We start from the raw sequence: 19329 nt of genomic DNA, 5'->3' as shown, positions 1-19329 counted from the left end.
GGCTTTGGTGGCTTACAAGTCAAAATGATAGCAAGCCTCCTCTAGATCTCCAATAGTCAGCTTACTCAGGGTTCTGGTGGCTTACAAAGGAAAGGGTTGTAAGCTCACTTTTAGATCATCACTCGGCAGCTTGAATTATTTTTTGAAGTATCATAGTGGTATGAAATGATGAACAAATAAGAAATTCAGGATGCTTCCTAGACAATGATTTCATCATACAAGAAATACTTTAAACTGGTGGTGATTTGTCCTTAGAATTTGGAAAGCAGGCTCTGCTACCACAATTCCATGTTTGTTTATTATAAAGTATGGACCTTTTTCATTTAGCATTGCACTGTGTGCTAAGAATGCCAGTACATTGTAGGTGAGAGTGTATGTTGATATTGAGTTAGGAAAGGGGCTGTTGTTAAAATATACATGCTCATGATTTATGGTGTATTATAATACAATATAAAATATATGAGCCAGTTATTATTAATACTGATGAGATGGAGACATTTATTAGCTGACAAAGACCGTCTTTGGCCTTGCCATCATTTTGTGTCCCCTGTGATACCAGTAACCTTGAGTGAAAGCTTCTGTCAAAGATGGGCTTCAGGAAGGGGGGGACTTTTAGCTACTGACACACAAATGCAAAGGAGAGCAAAGCTAAGTACTGGCTTGATTAATTATAAAAATACAGTGCAAATTGGAATAGTGCATGTACACACACACACACACACACACACACACACACACCTCTCACGCACAAGTATGGATTCTAAAAAAAAAATAAATTCACGCTTCAGCCTGAAAGAACACTGGGTATTCATTAATCAGGTTGACTCAAACTATATGTTGTGAATTAATAAGCATTTCCTTCCGTAGTGGGGCATTTATTTTCACCTATACAGTGAGGCATTTTGAACTATTCAAAGCTGTACATTTAAAGCCAAACTTCTTACACACTGTATTGATAGAAATTGTATAATGTACTGACAGGAAATGCCCTTTTCCGAGGCTGGTAGTCCTGGGTTCTATAAGAAAGCAAGCTGAGCAAGCCAGGGGAAGCAAGCCAGTAAGCAGCATCCCTCCATGGCCTCTGCATCAGCTCCTGCCTCCAGGTTCCTGCCCTGTGTGAGTTCTCCTGACTTTCTTTGGTGATGAACAGCTGTGTGAAAGTGTAAGCTGGATAAACCCTTTCCTCCACAACTTGCTTCTTGGTCATGATGTTTTGTGCAGGAATAGAAACCCTGAATTAGTTTAGCTTCCTCTGGACCTATGGATTGTGGGTCTCCCTATCATCTATCTTCTGCCTTCCCCTACATGCCGTCCTGCTATGGTTGGGTATGATTACAAGAATCCATGAAAGGGTCAAGTGTTAGAAATTTTGTCTTTGGTGAGGCCATGATTATGTGGAACCTTTAAGATGGGAGGGGCAGTTTGATGGTAGATCCTTTAGTTACTAGAGGCATCTCCTTGGAAGGGACTGTGAGACTTGGAAGACTATCTAGCTTCCTGTTCTGTGATATAATTCCTCTTACTCACAGATATACCGTATAATGTAGGATGTATTTAAGATGGCCTGAGATGGTGGCAGGACCTTGCTCTTGAATGTCTAAAACTTTGAATATGTGATAAACTTCTTTTCCTTATAAATGTAGCAGGGTTATTATCCATCAATCTAGCAGTCTATCTATCTATCTATCTATCTATCTATCTATCTACCTACCTATCTATCATCTATATAATCATCCATCCATCATCTATCATGTATCTATCTCTTTTTACATGTTAATTATATAATCTATATCATTAACCAATCATCTCTATATATTTATGTATCTATCAACTCTCTAGCATCTATATCAGCCATCTCTCCATTGAACCATTTCTTCAAGCAATGAAAACCACTTCAGATCCTCTCTCCTATGTATAAACAGTGTTCCTAAGAGAAACTCAATGTTGAGATGTTTAAAAGGAAAACAAAGGTATTCTATCTTGAACCAGTTGTAATAAATTGAACAGTGAGTGTCCTAAAAGGTAGTTCCAAACCCTCCTTGTTCCTGATAACCATGACTATGGTCTTCCTTGGGCATAGAGTATTATTTGGTATATTTGATGGAGATCTGGAGATGAACTCATCTTGGAGTTAGGTTAGACTCTAAATTCAATGGTTGTTATCTATGTAAGACAACATGAGAATGGAAAGGGAGATTTGATGAGGAGACATGGGGATGGGCATGTGACACATCCAGAAGAGAGTGACTATATGGCCTAGGTGACTGTGAGGATGAAGATGTTGAAAAGAAGAGCTAACACATTCTGTCTGTCAGCCTGAGGAGAACAGTGGTTGTTCCATGCAGCCTCCTGGAGTCACAGCTTTGCTTTGTAAACTTCTGCTTCTCAGACCATCCTAATCTCTCAGATTGTTTCAGGCAGGGTTTGGGTCAAGGGTGTCTGTGAGCCTCAATGCAGAGTCGCACTCATCATAGTATCAAGGTGGTTTCACGCTTTCCCTGTTTTCCAAACTCACCCAAGCAACCATAGAGCTTCTGCATGGACAGAATCAGGGGCCATGGGGGTGCTGAGCCTGGCTTGAGATGACTCGGCCATCTTTGGTTTCCAGACACCCCAACAGAATGACATCATTGTCACTGTGGGATTGTGGAGACGGCCCGGCTTCATGATAAGGATGTACCTCACTTGGAACACAGACTTGACACTCAGCATGCCACAGTTTAAACTAGAGGAAACATGGGCGTCTTCCATAGTCTAAATAAGACCTTTAGTGGGCTAAATTAGACTAAGAAACTGGATTTCGAATACAGCAAGTGTTACTGTACATCTGTATAAGATATTGAATAAGATTTCTTTAATTATTAGTTGTATTTATTTTGTGTATGTGTGTGTGTGTGTGTGTATGTGTGCCTACATATATGTAAGTGTACTGTGTGTGTTCCTAGTGTCTATGGAAGCTAGAAGAGGACATTGTACCTCCTGAAACCAGAGGTATGGATGACATATGTGCTGGAAATTGAACCTGAATCTCCCATGAGACTAATAAATATTCTTAACTCTGGAGCACACTTTCTAACCTGTTCTGTGCTTTTCTTAAGCATATACAACTGGAATGGTCTTTAGGCTGATGGTTTGTCCAGAAAGGAGATGTGTCAAGGGAAGGTGATCATGGGGAAAGGAGACCACACACTAATCTTAGCTTGCATTAATGTCTACACATCTATGTAATAAACCAGTTAGCAAGTAGTCAGTCCAGGGCCATGGATGGCACAGCCCTTGGAGACCTCCTATAATTCAGGTGGCTGTTTGTAATTTATTTGTGATTTGGGAAGGGAGTGGAGGTATGGTTTTTCTCATTCCAGAAGACTCTTATGTAATAACCTGATGTTCCTGTGATGATTCTGGATTGAAGCTCAGCCTCCTTGCCCACCATAGTGTTTCCCACATGTCTCATCCAGATGTGTTATTCACAGCCAAAGGCTACACACATGACTACTAAGAATCATTCTGCTCCTTTGGGAAGCAACACCTTCTCCAGGTGTCTAGGTGTGGAGAGCATGCATCATTAGGTTAATGAGAAAAAGGAAGGGCTTCCTATAAAGACTCCTTAACACAATTATGCCAGTAGCTGACCATAATGTTGAATACTTACTTGTTTACTTTAATTCTATTACAGAGCAATGAGTCAGTCATTGGCCCTGACCACAATTACATAGTAGTATTGAATGTTGGCCATCACTGTTGCTATTAAGAATAGGGGTTGGGTGGGATTAGCATCTCAAAATACTCGATGGGAAGTGATCTGAGTGGTGATTATCACAAGAGAGACTCTGGACAGAGCATGAATGGTATGGTGCACAGAGCAGGCAACTCATGAGTGGTTGTCATTTCCTGAAGATTGACTACGGGGGCATCATTGCACAAGGAAGCTCAGTTCTCTGTATAACTTGTCGGGTACTCTGGGAAGCATAGGGGTTTGGCTGCTCCATGAATGAGAGCCTCGAGCTTGTCAGTAGTGAGAAACAAGTGACCAGTGATCAAGCCACAGGAGAAGCAGAAAGGGAATGAGCCAAAAAGTGGACAGGGTGTTAGGATGGCAAGCCAGAGACTGCAGAGTGGAGAAATACAGATGCCGAGGGGCTGAGGAGACAAGATGAAAAGCTCACACAGGATGGGTGTACGTGGCTAACTTAGCCTGGGGACTGCCACACTGCTGGTTCCTGCCCGAAAGCAGGCTACTCATACTCTGTCGGTGTCATAGTAGGGGATGTTCCAGATGTGGGAAGCTAGCCAACAGAACAGACTTCCCAACTATGCAGTTGTTAATAGCTACCTAGCAGGAAGACTGGAAGCCAGATTGAAAGTCATAAGTCTGCAGGCAATTGTTCATATGTTTATTTAATAATGCACCCATGCTAAACCGTTGGTGCCTTTTAGCCCAAATCATCCACTTGGCTTCACACTGCCAGTATCACATGCTTTAAACCAGATGCTGGGTACAGAGCTGCCTGGCTTCAGATAAGTCTTATCATCACTAGTGGCTGACTTTGTGCACAGGCAGAAGCATGGTAATCCTTAAATTCCACCATTCACAGCCTCCCCTGGGAGACCAGGAGCAGGCAGGGGTCCTAAGAATCAGCAATAGTTTCATTTGCATCACAAAATACAATTTTTAGCAGAGAACTGTATTTTGAGAAATGGTTGCAAACGAAGCAAAATTACCAACTTTCAAAAGAAATATGCTGTTTACTGCGGCAGACCAGTAAACAGTAGTTCTCCATTAGTCCAGCTGTTCGCCAACTACAACACACTTGTACTTTAAGGTTTAATAGGAAATTATTTGGTTCGTATCTGTATCTGAAGTTTGTTCAGATGTTGTTCTAAAGTTTGTTCTAAGTTTGCCCCTGTGGCAAAACAACCTTTTCCTTCACATCTGGCGCGCACTCTGGCCGCTTACTTTTCTCTTAAGTGATCGGATGGTTCTGATTCTTACACACATTATTTTTTTACCCAAACATGGCTATAATGCAGATCTGCACGGCAGGAGACGAGAGAAAGAACGTCTTACCTGTCTACCCAGAACGAGCAGCGTGATGAAGAATATAGACAGGGACACGGAGCCCATGGTCTTCAGGTCTTTCCAAATGCCTGGTCTATTGAAAACACAAACCAACAGGCAGACGGACAGATGGACAGACACATCACAACAGCACACGACATGCATACGAGACTTAGAATCCCAGTAGCGACAAACTTCTGAATCCCCAGAGCATTGACAGATTTCATCCCAGCCAAGTACACATTTCAAATATATCACAAACCCCAATTTGCATAAAAACCACAAATAATTAAGTCCATATATTGAGGACACAGTGAATAAAAATATGTGCAAATTAACACAGTCTTTTACTTTGCACTGAGCTCTAACAGATATTGCAGGAGAGACTTGCAGAATACTAACCCATTCTATTAAGGCCTGTGGGATCAAGACGGATAATTGGATATATGGTTTCTTTGGTGTTTTCATTATTGCTTTCAGAAAGAGTAATTTTTAAATTATCGACTCTATGAGGTATAAAAATGCAATGAGGAAGTTAGTTTCTGCAAGGGTCTCCCACTTGTGACAGGCGGAGAGTTTCATATAACACTCCCTATACGTGATGCACATTCTTAATACATTTATATAATCCTGTCTCACAGAGGCAGGAACCCCATCCACTGCTAGTCTGCCCTCAGATTCAGGGGAACACTGTCAGTCAGCTGCTGAGCTGGGCTGGGCCTTCCCTACTTACCACAGCCTTCAGGGCAGCAACTCAGCACATCTGCATTAATGCAAGGAGGCCTCTACTGCAATCCTTGTCAGTGTTCCACACTTTCTAGGCAAGCAATGATCCCACATTAGAGCATAAGGAAGTTCTGAAAAATACTGGGTGATTTTCTCAGACACTGACCCACGAACAACATGGCGGAGGGCAATCACTTTCTTCAGTACTTATCCTGCTCTGTGAGTTTCCATTTTCCCCACCGAAGGTTCAAGGGCAAGTGAAACACTAAGACTCAATGTAGCTCAGTGGGCTCTGAAGTAGGGGTGCCTGGCCTTGTGCTGTGAGCTGAGGGCCTGTGGAGAAGTCCTCTCCAGTGTCACGACCCTCATCTGTGAAAGGGGATGTACACTCCAGTCCTCTGGGCCCTTCTGGATACTACATCAGAGTTAACACGCCTGGCACAGAGACTGGCCCACAGCACTCCCATGGTAAACGGTGATTTCAGTATTAAGTGCGGGGTGACGTTAGATATTTATATACGCAGCACATACACTGACCTTCAGCACACTCTCCCCAAATGGCCCTGGTGGTTTCAGTATTAAGTGTATGGTGACAGTAGAAAAATTAAAAAAAAAAAAAAAAGGAGATCAGTAAACTTCACAGAAAGGAAAGTGTGAAAGGTAAGGAAGGATCCATAGATCCCATAGATCCCAGTGGCTTCGGCTCTGGAGCCTCAAAACCCTGCAGAAGGGCAGGTGAGCATTTGTGCGGTTCCCTCTGGATCACACCTCTGGTGCTCTTCCCCCCTGCATCACACCTGCAGGTGTGCACTTGTGCTCTCCCCCCTGGATCACACCTGCAGGTGTGCACTTGTGTTCTTCCTCTGCATCACACCTGCAGGTGTGCACTTGTGTTCTTCCCTCTGCATCACACCTGCAGGTGTGCACTTGTGTTCTTCCCCTGCATCACACCTGCAGGTGTGCACTTGTGCTCTTCCCTCTGCATCACACCTGATGACCCTGCTAAAAGGCTGAGCTCTATTTCTCCAAGAATTACTAGAAGGGCGTAGGGCTGCTTTTGTATTTCATCGGCACTGATTTAGGCAAATGTGTCTAAGGGCTCAGTTTAAATGGGCATGGAAACCTATAACAACAATGGTGACATCAGAGAATTTTAAACTCCTTTCCTTTCTCTATGTTAACCATACAGACACTGTGATGGGTAACAGGGCAGCATTGCACAGCTACCGTCCCTGCAAGGTGCAGGTTGGACTTCTGCAGGCTCCTGTTACCTAGCTTTGTAAACCAAGGGACAGAGAGAGAAATGACAGTCCCTCTTCTGGAGCATCAATCAAACTAAGAATAAAGAGCTGAGCATACAGGTCAGAATTTCGTCGTAGTTTTGCAGTGACACAAGACAGAGTCAATTCCCTTTTGATGTCTAGGTAGGAGACTAGCAGCCTCAGATACACAGAGACAAGGAGTCAGAGACAGGTCCTCTTATGGATTCAGAACCTAGTTAGGTTTCCATTTAACACATAGAAAGTGCACATAATCAAGTCACTGGGGATGCCATTCTGGGGTGCCTCTCACTAATGCTTCATGAATGAGGTCGCAGAGCAAGGGTTGACACCACGGTCCCACCTGTCTTTCCTATGACTCGAGGCAGCAGTGAACTGGGAGTGGGATATCTGGAAAGAAACCAAAGGCAGGCTCTCCTTGTTGATCTTGGAGGTGACAAACTACAGACCCCAATAAACCTTGCAAAAAGCAGTATCCAGAGGGCCTGGAGAACACTGTGCACCAGCAAGTGGAAGCCCTTTTCTGCTGTGAAATTCCCCATCTATTGGGGAAGAACTGAATTTTCTCAAAATGTTCTCCCAAACACATCTTTTATTGAGTAAGCAGAAAGGACTGCCAGAGGGTATTGTTGACTCTCCTCATGACAGAACCTCCGCGGACAGATGACGCCGAAATCTGAAATCACATAGAGATCCATTCTTGGGTTACTCTGCTCTTCAAGAGCGTGTAGACAGGGTGGGCAGGAAGGGCGTAGAGAAAATAAAGTCCTGGATAGACTCCCGACAGTCCAGTCCTCCCTGCTCCAGCTGCAGCACAGGCGCCATCGCTGAGCGGCTCCAAACCACAGAAATGCATTCTTGCAGAGGCTTTGAACATGACGCCAAGCTGACTCTGGAGCCGCACTCCTCTGAAAGCCAGGCTCTTCCTCCTCTCTTTCCAGCTCCTGGCAGCTTGCTGGCCACCTTCGGTGTGCTCTGACCTGACGGTGTGTGTTGTCACTCTGGAATCTGACTTCACCATCCCTGGGTGCACAAGACCTTAAGCTCTTGTGCGTCTGTCTCTTCACATGTGATCTAAGAGGACTACAGTCATTCTGGGCTAGAGGCCACCTTCCTCTTGTTTGAGCTCATTTTAATTTTATTTTATCCTTGGCTGTCCTATTTTATCATAAGCTTACATTATGAGGTCCTTGAAACAAAATTTCGATGTATCTTTGTGGGGGTGGTGTCATAATTTGAATCATTGAATGGGTTCAGTGATTTACATAAAATGATAGTTCAAACTCTCTGAGCTCATTTGTTCTCTGTTCCACCTTTCTCTGTCTCTCTGTCTCTCTGTCTCTCTCTCTCTCTCTCTCTCTCTCTCTCTCTCACACACACACACACACACACCATGACACCATGAAGATAAAACCTTTTTGATCTCTTCTAGTTTGGTGGTAGGTTGTCAGATAGCAACAATACTGAATTGTGAAGCCAGAAGATGTAGCCAGTGTAGCCGGTACCATTTCCAACAGAGATTTCTAATGGAAATTTCTAATTTCTAATGGTGATGTGTGCTTTCTTTCTACCCAGAAGTAGACACTGGGGACTTGGGCCCACACATGCCTGAAGTCATATACTAATATGCATCTATATGAGCATCTGCCTGAAGCTGCTAATTAGCAATCATTCTGACCCTCGGAATTCAGGAATCGAAATGAACAAAATGCCCTCGTAAGTTGAGTGAGAGAGATAGAGGAGACCCTCCGTGAACCAGTCTCTGTCCTGAAGGTAAACAGCTCTGATGAGGTATGTAGGACACTCATTACTCTGGGGAGAAAAAGTCATCTGGATATATGGACACACAGATTATCTCACAGATGCAGGAGATGCTGCCTGCGTAGTCAGAGAAAGGTGTCCTTGCTGAAGACTGAAGCTGCATCTAGATGTTGTACTGAAAAGAGAGAGGTGGGGGTTACAGGGAAGATTAAGGGTTGACATGACAGGGGCTGGAAGCTGATGGGGGGATATGGCTGTGGGTGTGTGACCACAGCTGACTATGCACTCCCACTAGAAATCCTTGACGGCATCTGTAAGGCTGTCTTTATATTCTATCTTCTAATGCAACTAATTGTAACAGACTAAATTGTAAAGCTAGTTCTAGCCAGAAGCTCCTGCCTATGAGGCTGCCCCATAGACAAGGATTTGAGGCTACCAGGAAAGACTGTGGCTACATCTTGGTGTTAACTCTCTGACATGGCACAGCAACGAGTTTATCATGTATGTATGAGAACAAAGGGACCTGGTACATCTGGCAGCATTAAGACACCGATAAGGTTGGGGGCAGTGACACTGGTCACGTGACTGGCAGATAGTTGACAGGAAACCATTAAGAAAGTACAAATCACAGGTGGGTAGACACAGGTTTTAGCGACCCCTATCTGGGTGGGTATCAAATTCACAGATCAAGGAGTTCAATGTCTTTTCCTTTCTTGGCACTCTGGGAAATTCCTCTCACTTCCCATTGATTCCTCATTTTTCTGTAATTCTACTTAACAAAGGTTGCTCCCACTGCAGAAGAGTCCTTGTCTTTGATTTTCATTCAGCTGAGACACAACTACAGAACCACTGTCTCAGGCTGGTCTTTGTGACCTTTGAGTGTTAGGGACATTAGGAGCCTGGCTCAGGCACAGAGGCAGAGAAGGGTTTCCCTGAGAAACTACTTAACATCATTACTTCTAAAAATTTCTTATCTGAGGAGCTAGAGAGATGGCTCAGCAGTCCAGAGCATGCATTGCTCTTGCAGACGACCTTACGTATGTTCCTGGCACCCACATAGCAGCTCACAAAGATCTTTCTGATACTCTCTTCTAGCTTCCACAGGTACTAGGTACATACAAGAGACATACATACATATATACACGTGAACTACTCTTCACATAAGAATAAAAAATACGTCATTTTCCCCAGATGATATAGTCTATTTAAAAAATACTTCTAAGGAACCCAATTTCTGTTGTGCTATGAACTACACACAAGCTGAGATAATGTATTCTCAGGTCAGTGGTGTCTGGGATAACTCAGAGGTCTTCTCCCTAGGGCCCTGATCAGGAGCCTATAAAAAAGAGGCCAGTGGGCTCAGTGGTAAACAGTTCAACAACTGCAAGGTCCTACATTTCTGTCCAGCAACACACACTCATGTATGCATGCATGCACACACACACCACACCACACACACACACACACACACACACAGAAATCATCATCATCAGTGGCAAAGAGATAATGCCTCTGCTTATCACCTACCCATACAGTATTCAGGGCTCCCAGCTGATTTACCGTTTGGCATCTGGTCTACTGCCTCTCTCTTTCCTATAGCACTGCATTAGGTCATATCTACCTGGCTTTGGTAACAAACGGCTTTTTGAGTCCTCAGGAAGTTTTAATGCCACATTAGGCAGAAATAAAAGGTTCTCACATTGATGTCATGAGGGTGAATCTTCTCACTGTCTCTCGCCCAGCACAGGCCATGAAGCAAGTGATGGGGTCAGAAGTCAATGCTACCCAGAGCTAAATGGAAAAAAGCAGCCGAGAAAACATGCTGGACTCAAATGACAAAAGGGACAGCCCGTGCCATCAGTCAGAGAGGCTTCATGTCATCTGGATGTGAGGGATGGGGAACTGGAAGATTGTAAATGCACCACCCCCCCCCCCCCCAGCCTTGAGCGGGCTAATCCGGCCTTGTTTTTCCACAGTTGCCTAGCCCACCTGGAGTGGAGTCTCCTGTTTACCACACCCACAGTATTCCTGCAAAAACAAGACTGCCTGCTGACACTTGTTTTGAAACAAGAACCCAGCTGAACCTAAGGCTGGGTCTTTACCTATATAAACACAGAACTGAAAATTAAACTTTGAGCCTTGAGCAGAACTTTTGCCTTGGCTCCATTCTTCTCTCGCCCCCCCCTGCCCCCTTAATTCCAGCCTCCCTTTCAGGTAAACCCAGTTTGCCCGTGATTGCTGGATGGTTACAGAAGATGGACACAATGGTCCTTCACAGTGTTGGCCGGCTGTCTCAGGGAGGTGGTGTATTGGCTATGTATGACCATGACTGCCCTCGTTGGATGCTACTCCTCATTCTGAGTCCCCAGTGACTTTATCTAAGTGAAACAATGGCTGGTAGGGGGCTTGATGACAACAGTTCATGGAGGGCTGCAGCATTCCCTGTAAGTGGTGCCAAGTCACAGTCCTTATGTTATCCAGAGACAGGTGGCTTAAGACTTGAGAACCTTTCAGAGTAACAAAATACTATACCACCACTAACTGTACTGAGGTATTAAGGCATGCTTGGAGAGTGTCATGAAGGTGGCTACAGTTCAGAAGTGATAAAATCTTGGCTGCAGAGGCGCTGGCAGTGCAGGGTTCTGGAGATAATGATGCGCCCCAGTTAGTGCAGCTCTGGGTTCTCTGTGTAGAGACTGCATGCTGAGTGGAATGCAGATGCATGCAATGGGATCTGATGCCGTGGGCTGTGCACAGACTCAGCATCCAATCTGAAGCACGGACCCTCAGGGAATTCTCTTCTATAGAATCTGTGGGAACAGGCGTAGTTCCCTATCCTTCACTCAAACAAAACAAGCTTAAAAAATAGAATGTTTTTCCAGGTCAGTCCAAACAAGATGTGATATGCTTCAGGTATAAGAAGATGGTCTCATCCTACAGACGGAAGGTGTGGCAGAGTTTGGACAGCTAGGTTTTCCTCCCAACACTGCTGATGGAGGGCATGGGATAGCACAGCGGATGCTTCTTACCTTTGGAAGATTACAGAGAAATAGGCAAGACTGGGGAGGTTGAGATATCAAATCTCAAAGTAATTTAAAACAATTGCAAAATTAACTTTGACATATTATGAGAGAATGGATAATTAGAATACATTCCAATGAAAAGAAAGATGACCTTCAATAGATTCCAGGTGTTTTGAATATCCATCACTATCTACAGAGGGGGTAGATGTGTGGGTCTCCCTTCTTGCTCTTCTGTACTGAAGTCCTCAATTCTTTCTCTCAACTGACAACTAGTTCAGCATTCCCTGATCACAAGATGAACAAAATATATCACAGTTTGACAACCTGTAGACATTGAGGTTCTCAAGAGATGCAGGAAAGATGAGGGAAACAGAGACATTGCACCTGGAGGGTCTGGACTCTTGCCTCTTAGTGATGCTTCCTGCTTGGAGCCCCCACCAGTATCTGGGAAAAGTTTCTGAGGCTGAAGTTGGGAAGGTGAACTTACTAGACATCACAGCCCAAAGTTATGGAAGATGCTAAGCTCTGGATGTGTCTGCTGATTATGCATTCATGTGCTGTGCCACCTGCAAAGCATTTATTTTACTCCACTCTCTGCTGCAGTGGCTGAGTGTACAGAACTCCCTCATGGCTCCTCTCTTGGAACTCCTCATCGTTCTTGCCTCTTCAAAAATAAAGAGACACGTCTGGCCTTCCAGAGGGTTACCTAATGCCTGGTGCGCATCACATGAACCATAACTCTTGCATCTTGAGACTTGTCAATCTTCAAGAGAAGATGCTCTTAAGAGACCCGATGGTACTTTGTAGATTCTGCAGTCAGACTGCATCATGGGAAGTGCAGAGGCAAAAGCACTTCCCTCTGCTGACACTGCCCTTAACATCATCTTGAAGAACGAATGCTTAGTGGTCCAGCAGCAACGGCTAAGAGCTGTCGGAGAGAGTGCCCAGGTCCTTGTTTAGGAACTGGTATGACTACATCCTCACAGACAGCATGTAGGGCTGTTGAATAGACTCAGAGATGCGGGAACAACTCCTTCTGCACCTTCCAAACACATCCTTCACCACGAGGTGATACAGAAGGAGCACATGTTGCCCGTGCAGGGATGACGGGATGACAGTGATCCGCCACAATGGATTGTTAACAGTGCTCGCACCCCATGCAGTCTCACTTTCCTTCTGAAAGATCTTGCTGCATTCATGAATTGGTAATGACACTTTTGATGTCATTTTATGAATTATTCAATCATCTGAAGCTTCTCTGTTGCAGACTTCTATTTTCTTGGAAAAAGAGAACTCAGAAGAAGAGGGGGAAGGCTCCATCAGTTTGGGCTGTCTTGTACAGACCTTGGCTTTGTACTATATTTATCATGATCAATATCAAATTTGGCTTAGGAAAGGCTACTCACCAAGCCATGATGAACCACTCTGGTTGGCCACACACCATGCAAACTGCATTCATTTGTTGGCAGTATCTTTAAATAGAGATGGCCTTTCTCCACGCTCTTTTTTGAGTGACCTGACCTTGAGGAGCTGCAGAGGCAGGAGGTAGGTGAGGGGAGCCTTCATCATTACCAGTGTTTGTAGGCTTGGTATTGTTTGGAATGCATCCAGATTGTATTTCATTTATTAAGCACCAAGAATGTGTCAGGCACTGTTGTAGGCACAGCAGGGTTCCTGGGTCTGTTTTGCTTGATTTGAGAGAATTAAAGCCCACAAGATTGTCTGTCTGTCTGTCTGTCTCTGTGTGTGTTTCAGAGAGAGAGAGAGAGACAGAGAGACAGAGAGACTGACAGAGACAGAGAGACACAGAGAGAGGACAATAAATAAAAGTCTGTGTCCAGTTTATTGAGGATATCAATCTTTATTTCCAGGACGGAAACATGCCAGGACTTATTGTGTATTTTGGCGTGCCTTCAGATGAAGGCCGGAACGGGAGTGAGACCCATGGAAACACTCCGTGAAGAGCAAGCCCAGAGGCCTTGCTGGAGGGGAAGGGTGCTGGATCTCATAGCCGAGCTGTGGTGGCAAGCCAGTGTGTGCAAGCAAATCTGGAGTGAGGGTGGGATGAGGATATGATGCCTAAGACAGGATTAGAAAGGGATGCAGCCGGGTGGACTGCAGCGGCACATTGGCCCCTGCACACGGCCTGCCTTGCCTGCTCATCTCTGAGCCAGTTCCCTCCTGGAAGGGCATTCGTGTGCTGGGATCAGAAGATGCTCACTCTCCAGGCAGCAGGACTAGACAGCATACTTGCAAATACGCCCCCCCCTCTCACATCAGCACCAATAACTATCCTATCTATCCTATCCTATCCTATCCTATCCTATCCTATCCTATCCTATCCTATCCTATCCATCTATCCTATCCTATCTATCCTATCCTATCCTATCCTATCCTATCCTATCCTATCCTATCTATCCTATCCTATCCTATCCTATCCTATCCTATCCTATCCTATCCTATCTATCCTATCCTATCTATCCTATCCTATCCTATCCTATCTATCCTATCCTATCCTATCTATCCTATCCTATCCTATCTATCCTATCCTATCCTATCCTATCCTATCCTATCCTATCTATCCTATCCTATCTATCCTATCCTATCTATCCTATCCTATCCTATCTATCCTATCCTATCCTATCTATCCTATCCTATCTATCCTATCCTATCTATCCTATCCTATCCTATCTATCCTATCCTATCCTATCTATCCTATCCTATCCTATCCTATCCTATCCTATCCTATCCTATCCTATCCTATCTATCCTATCCTATCCTATCTATCCTATCCTATCCTATCTATCCTATCCTATCCTATCTATCCTATCCTATCCTATCTATCCTATCCTATCCTATCTATCCTATCCTATTCTATCCTATCCTATCTATCCTATCCTATCCTATCTATCCTATCCTATCTATCCTATCCTATCCTATTCTATCCTATCCTATCTATCCCATCCTATCTATCCTATCCTATCCTATCTATCCTATCTATCCTATCCTATCCTACCAGTATCTACACACTAGGCAAAGTGCGGGGAGATCTGGAAGCTCAGGATACTGAGAAGCAAGAATGTTGGGGTGAGTTAGAGATGTTGGAACGACACTGAACTACTCTTAGTGCCTTTTATTTGGGGTTCCCTCAGGTGTTAGAGGACATTGTTAAGCTGATAGCAGTTTGTTCTTCTGTTCTGTTTCTAGCACTTCTCCTTCAGCAGAGAAATGTCTTTGGGGGGTGAAGTAGGTGCCCCAGATATTACAGGTGTCTGCTGGAGAAGGGCCAGATCCTTCTGAAGGAGTTCTGAGATGGGCAGTGGGCAATGCCCCCGAAGAGGATGCTGGCATCCACCAGTCATTCCTGTAGGGGTGAAGTCACTGGAATTCCAAAGCAAGTCTTAAGTAGGGCAAAGAGGGCTAGGTACTTAGCTTAAGTACCTAGCAGCCACCATGTCACTGCTGGGACCTCTTGAAGATTGTGTCCCTTCATGGACTTATTCCATCCCCAGGAACAATAATGTCCCCATCAAAAGCTTTATAATCTGATTTTCCCTTTTGCTTCAAATGTATAATGTATCTCAGCACTTTGAATTTAATAGAGGAAAATTTAATAGGCCCATCAGCTGTATGCAAAAATCAGCAATGCTGCATTTATTTAGGAAAGCAATGCAGGCTCATTGGATATGGTAGGGATATAATAAAGCATGCTTCGCTGGGGATTTTAAGAATTTATAGGAAAATTAACTTGTGGTTTCATTCTCATCTTGGCTAAGGAATAATAACATTCTGTTAATACAGTTATGCATTTCTCCAACTTTATGCCCTCAGCTTGCTTACAGATTATCGGGCTTCACAGCATGGAGAAGGGTGAGAATTAAATTAGGTGATGAGGACAGCTGCCACCACATTTGTGAAAGCATTTGTACTGAGAAGAAATGTCTGGTGAGGTGGCCATGTTGTGCACGTGGAGAAGTGGCTACACAGTATCGACAGAACCATCTTTCTGGGTCAACATTTCTATGCATGTATTTGAGGACTCTCAATATTAAAAAATGGACAGGATAGAAAGAATGGGAAATACAGCTCAGTGGTAGAGCACTTGCAGGGAATGTACAAGGCCTGGTTTAGACCTTCCGGTCCTGAAAAAAATAGGGAAATGATATTGAGAGAAAGGCAAAGAATTTATAGGTAATCCCTGGTATAAACCAGTGCTTGATGGGCACAATTTGCTTTTGAGATGTGAAATGGCTAATGTGATAATTAAAATGTTCTTTTTCGAGTTTAGAAGCTTCTGGAAGCAATTTGATAACAGAAAATTTTCCTAAACATGACTTCATCAACCAATAGATGCTTGTGTGTGATAGCAGTGATAAGAGCTTTCTGATAGGATATTTTTCTGCATCTGGTCCTGAGGCTGGAAAAGTCAACAGGATTGTGTTTGTCTTGGGAGTCAGATTTTACACAGAGCCAAAAACGTTTCTTGGTTTGAACTTTTCCCTCTACACAGTGGTATTTAGGGGGATTCTACAAAGAATCTTTACTCCATAACTTGTGAAAATAACTACTTATTCTCTTTGGTACTTTTTCTTCTGAACTGGATGACATTTTGCCTTCAGATCTGTCTCCTTGGGAGATCTGGTGACTTCTGGGTATATGTTTGATTGTGGTGAGCTTCTGTGGAATGATTGTGACTGGTGGGTAGAGAGATGGAGACAATGAAATGTCATTAAACACCCTATCATATATATATATATATATATATATATATATATATATATATATATATATATTTTGTACAACCCTGCAGCAGAGAACGGCTTAGGGCAAAATGTTAATAGGGCCAAGGCAGGGCCCTCCAGAGGGCTCCTGATGCTACCTATCAGTTCTGCTGTGCTAGCCACTGGAACGGCTAAAGGGTGAGCATCATTTTAGCACAGGATCTCAAGTCTAGCCTAGGCGGAGAGAGGCAGGGGAGGGAGGATGGGGCACAGGATGGACAGACAAGGAAGAAGACTCAAATTATACAGATCCTCTCTCTAAAGTATGCCAGTCTCTCTACACGCATTATCAACACATAGTCTAAGTCATCAACAATGAAAACCCATCTCACCTTCTTGAGCCATCATTTCAAAGAAACTCTCACCGAGATTACCAACAGCAGAAACTTCGATAATTTTCACTGACTGTAGGATCAAAACCGCTATAAATGAGGTAAAGATAACCAGACACAGGGTGGGGTCAACTCACCTCTTAAACAGGACCTGGCTGTATGCATCCAGGACGTGGGCATGGGTGTGGAGCAGAATGGTGTTGTAGCCCACGAGTGCCACCATCATGATTAACATTTTCAACTCGTAGTTCACCCTCAGGAAAACGGAGCAGGAGATCAAGCCCAGGATGCAGCTGTATATGAAATACTGGGAAAGGAAAATAGGATGGAAAGAGAAGTCTTAGGATTGCTAAGGATCCATTAAGATTGCTAGGAAACCCTAAACAGTTCAATTTGGGAACACCATCCAACAAGTATGGTCAACGTGAAAGCTGGCCGAGGAGGCAGGTGCACATCTCCACTTCTGATATGATACTTGGTGTCTAAGTGTGTTTGCTTCATGAGAAACGTGGGGTGCAGGACACTGGCACACAGCATCTCAGCCCACAGGAAACGGTAGGCCCACCTACTTCCTTGACCATCTCCTCTCTGTCTACCACACGTAGCAAGCATCGGAGAGCCCTGGATTCAGCCGTACCTTCATCACTATCAATGCAGTGAATTTTGACTAGTGACATCATCACTGTACAGTGAAGGTCATTATACCATTCTTATAGATGACTACAAAGAACAGGTGCAGGGAGTACAGAGTCCAAGCCCTACAGCCAAGACAGACTTGCCAAAGGGAGAAGTCAACCTTTCTGTATGTTTTCTGCTGCTGCATCATGGAGATTCTATGAATCTGGAGCTAGATTTCTATTCCAGCATTCCCAGGGTGGAAAGAGCGTGGCAGAAAGAGCAAGCTTCTCAGTGGACTGGACGGGTTCATAGGCATCTGGTTGTGATTTCCTTGAAGTGATGTACCACTCCCAGTGATGCACCACTTGTGAACTCATGCCTCAGCTCGGCCATCCCCACGAGGTGACAAGTCATAGAGGCCACAGAACAAGGTTCTGCTTTGTAACGGGGGAGGGGGGCTCAATTGTGTGGAGGCATTGTGCAGGCATTGGGCAAATGCTTTACTGCAGAGAACTTGAATCTCACATCCCTGTTTTCAAAGGAGACAGAAATTCCATCCCAGTGATACAACTGGATTGCCCTAGCAGAAATGACAGTTTTCCTTGCATGGGTGGTAGGCAGCCACTCTCCGCCTATGGTGGCATCCATCTTGTGAGACCAGGAGTGTTGTAAGTACTCATCAGTGATTGCTCTGACCACCACAGAAAACAGAAAAGGACAGAGGGCCATGATAGGCTTATTCAGGCCAGTGTGGAGAAAAGACATAAGAGAAACGTCAACACTCAAGTAGCTAAGTCATCCTCTCCTTACAGCGGGTTCCTTAAAATCAGCACTGATTATATCTTAGGTAGGTAGTCAAGAAAGCCTTAGGGGCCTTTTGAGGACTCATAATACAATACACTTTTGCATTTCTTGCCTAGGCTAGCCCGTTGGCTGACTAACAATTCTGTGATGAGCCCTAGGAGACCTGAACAGAACATTGATAGCAATTTCATAGAATTAATTTGTTTCATTTAAAACTAACAGAATATGGGCTCACATGCATGCTTGTTTTTAATCATTTCCTTTTAGTTTTGGGGATCTACCTTTGTTATTGTTCACAAAAGTATGAAAGCATAATAGATTAGAAATCAAGTGAACACAGCAAAATGAAAACCAGGTCTTTCCAGGAAGAGCCCATGAGGTGCTGAGTTGCGGCCTGGTGGTCCCTTGCTCAGGTAATACAGGGACCCCAAGCTGCTTGCTCTTCAGCCCTGGGAGGCCGACCTAAGAGCTGAGTATGGCGGTGCCTACCTGGGGTTTCCGGCTTATCTGATTCCTACAGTAGCTCATTTCAACAAGGAAGGAAGTCCTACACCTTCCTTCTGCCACTCAAAGGAGTGCTGGAAAAAAGGGTAACCTCCTCAGTGGACTCACAGGGAGAGTAAATGCACCAACACAGAGAACTCTCGGGGAGATTATATACAACACACAGAGACTTTCCGTGGCGACCATATACAACAACACAGTTCAAGACAGTGCCTGGCTCAATGCTACATAAAATTTATGCTTTTGTTATAGGGGTACTAAAATTAAGACTGGCAGCCTTCATAAGTGGTCATTTTAAAAGGGTTTTATTGTTGTTTTATGAACGTTATCAGCCAGAAACGCGTGATGTTAAAATTAGAAGTATACAAAACAAAACACATAAAAATAAGAGTGCCTAATGGTCCCCAGTATCCACAGTCATCTGATACTAACAACCAACTC

At 44.1% G+C, this 19329-nt stretch overlaps 1 protein-coding gene across 1 annotated transcript in view; it reads right to left on the bottom strand.

Moving 5' to 3' along the window:
- The window catches only part of Adcy2 (adenylate cyclase 2), a 381296-nt gene that overhangs the window by 31551 nt on the left and 330416 nt on the right, over positions 1–19329 (bottom strand). The window contains exons 18-19 of the mRNA XM_052159930.1: positions 17100–17269; positions 5069–5153 (exon numbers count right to left, since the gene is read on the bottom strand). Of these exons, the coding sequence (XP_052015890.1) occupies positions 5069–5153; positions 17100–17269 (255 nt within the window). The remainder of the gene's footprint in view (positions 1–5068; positions 5154–17099; positions 17270–19329) is intronic.

The sequence above is a fragment of the Apodemus sylvaticus genome, chromosome 16 (assembly GCF_947179515.1).
Source record: "Apodemus sylvaticus chromosome 16, mApoSyl1.1, whole genome shotgun sequence".
Taxonomy (NCBI): domain Eukaryota; kingdom Metazoa; phylum Chordata; class Mammalia; order Rodentia; family Muridae; genus Apodemus; species Apodemus sylvaticus.
The sequence above is the reverse complement of the archived record's forward strand: the minus strand, read 5'-3'. Positions and strand labels throughout refer to the sequence as shown.